Below are 5,694 nucleotides of genomic sequence, written 5' to 3' on the forward strand. Positions count from 1 at the left end.
TAGCATGCTACTATTTCACGTGTCTTCTGTGGGGGTGTCATACTTACCCGTGCGAGGTGACCAAATTCGTATCAAAGCGTGGTGGACTCCCACATTTTATAAATTAACTGAAAATAAATAAATAAATCAAATATGAATGTGTGTCATCATAAAAAGTAAAATAAAGAAGAGAACAACAGTTCAAAATCCTTGAAGCAACTAAGAACATAGATTTACAACTTTTATGGTCACAATATAAGGCACAAGTGATCTGTTACACAGATCGTGTTGTTTTTGTATAAAATTAGTCTGAAATCCATTTGTGGTAAGATTTATGTACTTGACTAAGGATATAGCTTGATATTGAGAACAAGGTTATTTAGAATATGGCCCATATTTGCTTCTCTAATTAGACCTCTTTCGCTATCGCGATTTAGCTACTGTTTTTAAAACACAAATTAAATTGTACCATCCGCTATAGATAGAAGTATTTTGTAACTTGTAGAGAATAAATAGGGTAAAAAATAAAATAACATTTAATAATAATTAATAACGTTTATTACATATGGTAGTATTATACAACACGTTATGCAAGACACTGGTGTTGAAAAACTATTAAAAACAACTACAAAGTTATTTACAAAAACTATGAGAAAACAGTTCAGTTTAAAAAAGCTATCATGTATAAGTCCTTAAATATCTTATAGTCTTTTGTTTAGAGTATATCTTGTAAACCAGTGTCATTAACACGAGATATTAAATTATATAAGATAAGTAGGCACGTCGAATTACAAATGCACTTCCAAGTATATTTTTTATTATTACATTTGAAACGAATACAATGATTAATTATAATAACGGACCGAAATTGATTAATTATTAGAGTATTTTAAAATAGAGGTTACGGTTAATTTTCTACATGAAATTCGGTTTTCAATTATTTTAAAGCTTTTAAACAATATTATACAAAGAGAGACAGCACCTCGCTACTAGACATATTATGCCTTTGGCTCATTATTAGAATGTTTACTCTCTATTTATCTTACTTAGATACCTACTGGAGATTCTTATTTATACACGCTCTTTATATACACATATTGAGTTTTGACAACAACGATAACATACTATATAAACAGACACTATCGCTAAATATTGGTGGCATCCTGAACAAATTTTTTAAACCTATTATTAACAGCAAATTTACATAAAACCTAATTAAGTACAAAGGATAATAGTAAAGAGCACTATAAAATTGTAGTAATCTATGCGTATCACATAAAATTATATAAATAATAAACATTGTAAACCCTAAAAATAAAATGTAAGAAAAATAAATTAAGAAATTCACTGTATTAAAAAAAGATAATGTTCATATGTAGCAAGCCATTTGTGCAAGTCTTGTAATGCTTTTAGTAAGTTAAATATAACTATAAGGTATATAAATGCCAAGTCAGGAAAACTTAATAAATTATGAATTCAGTATTACATGCAAGAGATAAAATATTTCTTATAAGCTTTCTTAATTTATATCGCTAACTCTCAAATGCATCAAAGTAAGAATATTAGAGAACAAATTTGGTTTAAAAATAAAAATTATCGTACATTAAAAACAACGAAAATTTACATTGACATGACAGCTCATGATCTTAATGCGAATTTTCCAAGTATAAAAGATTTACATAGATTCAGTCATGATAAGTATTGTAAAGCAGAGTTGTTGGAACAATGTTATTTTTAAGAGACATTGGTATGTTTACTCATTACAATATCATTAACATTTAATAGAGATTCTTACATAGAACACATTGTATGTTGCTTCGGAAGTACTGAGTAACAATAATTACGAGAAGCAAAATATACCAAGACACAGTCAAGCTCGTTTGTTTTTAGACTTTCCGTTGACTACAGAGTCAGTTTGGTCCGATTTTCGTGGCCTAAGTATGAAATTCAGGTTGTATGCAGTATTTACGGCGTAATAAACATTAGCGTTCGCTGGCAGCACCATTTCTGTAAAATAATATTACTGTTTATTAAATTGCTTTGTAACACAACGCCAACTCACTTAATCCGACTCGACAATAATGTCACAAAAAGATAAAATGCAAGTAATGGAATAATAATTATGCGATCCAACTAAGAATAGGATCGATTTAGCACCACACCGTGACGACACAGTCGCAGTGGTTTGTAAAATAAGGGTCATTGACGCTCATACTATTTGGATTACATAGTATATGAGAATATTACTAAATCAAATAAAATATGAATTGTAAGTATGATAAAATGTTACCTCTCTCCGGTAAAACTTGCGCCAAAGTATACCCATCTGGATCCCCGTCGAGATTCAATTTGAGCATAGCATTGCGTATCACTTGCGGTGTTCGTTCATTGTTACTCAACATGATCGACTTATACAACACCACGCCTTCTGTTTCCACACAGTCCGACTCGTATGTTACGCGAATTATATAAAAATCAGGACCGTTATGAGTATTTGCATGAGCCGGGCTGTTTGCGACGGGTTTGCCGTTCTGCTTTTGGCCGCTGTTGGCGCTAGACAACGACACGTCTAAAGAAGGTATAGACGATGAGGAAGAGCCGTGAGATAACCTCGTAGGGGAAGATCTCCGCTCTAAACTATCTCGCTTCCAAGTGTTCCCAACACCATCCGTCTCGCAGTAAAATTGCGAGCTGTTACTGGAACTCGTACTAGCGATCGAATCGTTTTTCCTATGACCGTGGTTATTGTTTTCGTTCACTTTCTTGGGACGTCTCTCCTTAGGCGGATTTGTTTGTGGTTCTATTTGACACGAAAGCTGGTGCGCTTCCGCGTCGTCTAAAATTATTACGGAGTCGAACCATCGGTCGAACATCGGATCGGAGGGTAAATGATAAGCGTTCGCCGCACCTTGCAATAACTTAATCTGAGCGAGCACCTCGAATTCTTTGCGTCTCTTATCAAAATTAATGAGGCCATCGGCGACCGTGTCGGGTATAGCCGTGTCGATCATAGTGAGGTCCGTTAAAAATGTGCCCAAATAAGGTATCGTTCCGTGACTGACGCCAGGCGAGCCTCGTTCGTGTAGGAGCTTTTGCAATTGGCGGTCGTTCTCCCCGACCGTATCGGCAAATTTGGCGGTGCCTTCTCTCATGAGAAGCTCGCGTTGCGCCCAACGATTGTTGTCTTCGCTGAATATCCTCGCCAATTCTTCGAATAGTTCGGCCTTCTCCTTGTTCAACAGCGCCCAGGTCTTCCTGAGCCGGTACACGGGGTTGCTCTGCAGGCCCGAGATGATCGCCTTCAGCGAGGAGAAGTTCTTGAGCACGCGTAGCTCGCGCGCGATATCGAGCCACGCGGCGAGGATGTCGGCGCGCTCGAGCGGGCGCAGGCTCGGCTCCAGCAGCACGGTGGAGATGACGCGGAAGGAGACCGCGTTGAACTGGTTGACGGTGGCGAGCACGGTGGCGGCGTCGTGCGAGCGGTCCTTGTCGCGGCGCGACCACACGGCGCCGAGGCACTGGTGCGGCACGAGCTTGCGGAACAGCTGCATGTCCATGCGCGTGAGCTGCTCGGCGAAGTGGCGGTGCGGCACGTGCGGCAGGCGGTACGCGCTCGTGTGGTGCGCCGCCAGCCGCATGCCCGGCGCCAGGCACACGCCGTGCTGCGCGCCGCCGTTGCGCTCCGCGCTGAATATGGCTAGCTTCTGCAACACCTGCAGATAACATCAATATATTAAAAACATAAACAATTACCGTTATTTATTTTTTGTCATTTTATCACCTGTGACAACAAACGTAACATTGAATAGTGAAATATCATAGGTTATAACAAAGAAAATAATGAATTAGTTATACTTAACTTCAATATTTTAGCCCAAGTACTCCCATACTAAATATGTATATAAAAAAACTAAAATACACGCTTTAATTATAGAATCAACTAGGGCCAAATATGGATTAAATTGACTCTTACAATGTATACTTTGTATTGTTACCTCTTAATGGAATTACATTTTAGAGTTTTATTTTTCCAAAATAAAAAGACTCACCCCACTAAGTCCACTTATTTCTATATTCACTTCTAAATTTAAATTTATTTCAATTGAAAAAAACTACGACCGGTTTTAAATTAGTGAAGTGTTTAAAAATATAGTATTGACGCACATGTTTTTATACAGAGTATACGTAAAGAAATTATTTAATCCTGGCGATTGTTATCAGGATAATAAGATACACTCAAGAAATAGTAATGTCACCAATATTTGATAAGTATACGAAGTTTGAATAAAATCTATCCGTTTTCAGTAGGTCAAAATCGAGTGCAAAAGCAGTCGGTGACACGCATATAAACATACAGGTGAATATAAGCGTGTTAAAAAACCAACTTTGAAAATACATATTTTCGAGACATTTTAAATAATAGAAAAAAAATTGATCATAAGGCGGGATTCCAATCCGCCAATTTTGCCTACAATGACGCGGGTTCGATCCTTTAAAAATTTCTCATTTATATATTAAATATATTCATTTATAAAGCATTTCAATGCTATAAAACTAAAAATAAAAACATATCTTCTTCAGAAATCACGACTATATCACACCAACCTTCGAATGCAGTTCGGAGCCAGGCAGATGTATCTGTGTGAAGGTGAGGAGCTGCTGCAGCGCGGGGTGGTGCGGCGGCTGGCGGAAGTCCTCCGGGTACGTGTCCAACCACACGTGCAGACACGCCACGAGGGTCCTGACAAGTGTCCTTTCAACGTTTATTATCGTTCTAACTAATCTTTAAATATATTATAACATTAAGTATATAAAATAAACATTACGTTTATAAAATACACTAGCTGCGCCCCGCGGTTCCACCCGCGTAAGTCCATATCGGGATAAAAATTTGCCTATATATTATTTCAGTTGTCCAGCTACCTACGTACCAAATTTCATTGCAATCGGTTCAGTAGTTTTTGCGTGAAAGAGTAACAAACACACACATCCTAACAAACTTTCGCATTTATAATATAAGTAGGATGTTATGTTTATATTATGTCATGTTAGTTTCACTATTTTTAACTCAAGAACGCCTGGACGGATTAAACGGTATTTAGTTCATAGGATTTGTATCCACTGGAATAAGGATAACAACTGTTTAAAAGTTAAGAACCTATTAGGTACTCGGGCGGAGCCCAGGCGACAAGCTAGTAAATGACAAATGTGGTAAAATTCTATTAGGTACATATGACTATTTTGCATCAGCTTTTTTATTTAAAATTCAAATGAGAACTAGCATGTTTAAGTTCAAATCAAAAAATCTATAATGCATATTATCAAACAGTTGGTGTTGTGGAACTAGCAGAAGTAGTTTAAACCAATTTCATAACCGTATTATGGTTACGGCTGATGCAACTGTGCATTGATTAGTCCGACGATGGGTACCTTATTTATTTGTAAGTTTGCTTATTTGCATTCTATCACGTACGCTAACTTTGAAGGATAAGAACTTACTTTCTGTGTTGCTGCGAAGTATCCGATCCTGTAGAGAGCACATCTTCCGCCGCAAGCGCTTCATATCGTCGCAACAAAAGATCCAGTACTTTGCCGCATTCCGCAAATGACCTGCAATTATTGTATAAAAGTAATAAATAAAATAAAGACGGAACACAATATTTTTTTGCAGTCATTTGAATACACAAAATACAAATTTTTTATTGTGGGAGTCGA

The 5,694-nt window shown here is 37.1% G+C and overlaps 1 protein-coding gene across 1 annotated transcript; it reads right to left on the minus strand.

The window, feature by feature from the left end:
- Window positions 1-514: 514 nt before the first annotated feature.
- Window positions 515-5,603, minus strand: LOC119840266 (ral guanine nucleotide dissociation stimulator-like; the record flags this gene model as incomplete). Its single annotated transcript, XM_038366793.1, has 4 exons — window positions 515-1,986; window positions 2,270-3,692; window positions 4,585-4,720; window positions 5,479-5,603. Coding segments are annotated over 4 exons (1,821 nt in total), but the record flags the coding sequence as incomplete, so codon positions are not given.
- Between the last annotated feature and the right edge of the window lie 91 nt (window positions 5,604-5,694).

This window comes from Zerene cesonia, chromosome 1 (assembly GCF_012273895.1).
Source record: "Zerene cesonia ecotype Mississippi chromosome 1, Zerene_cesonia_1.1, whole genome shotgun sequence".
NCBI lineage: Eukaryota > Metazoa > Arthropoda > Insecta > Lepidoptera > Pieridae > Zerene > Zerene cesonia.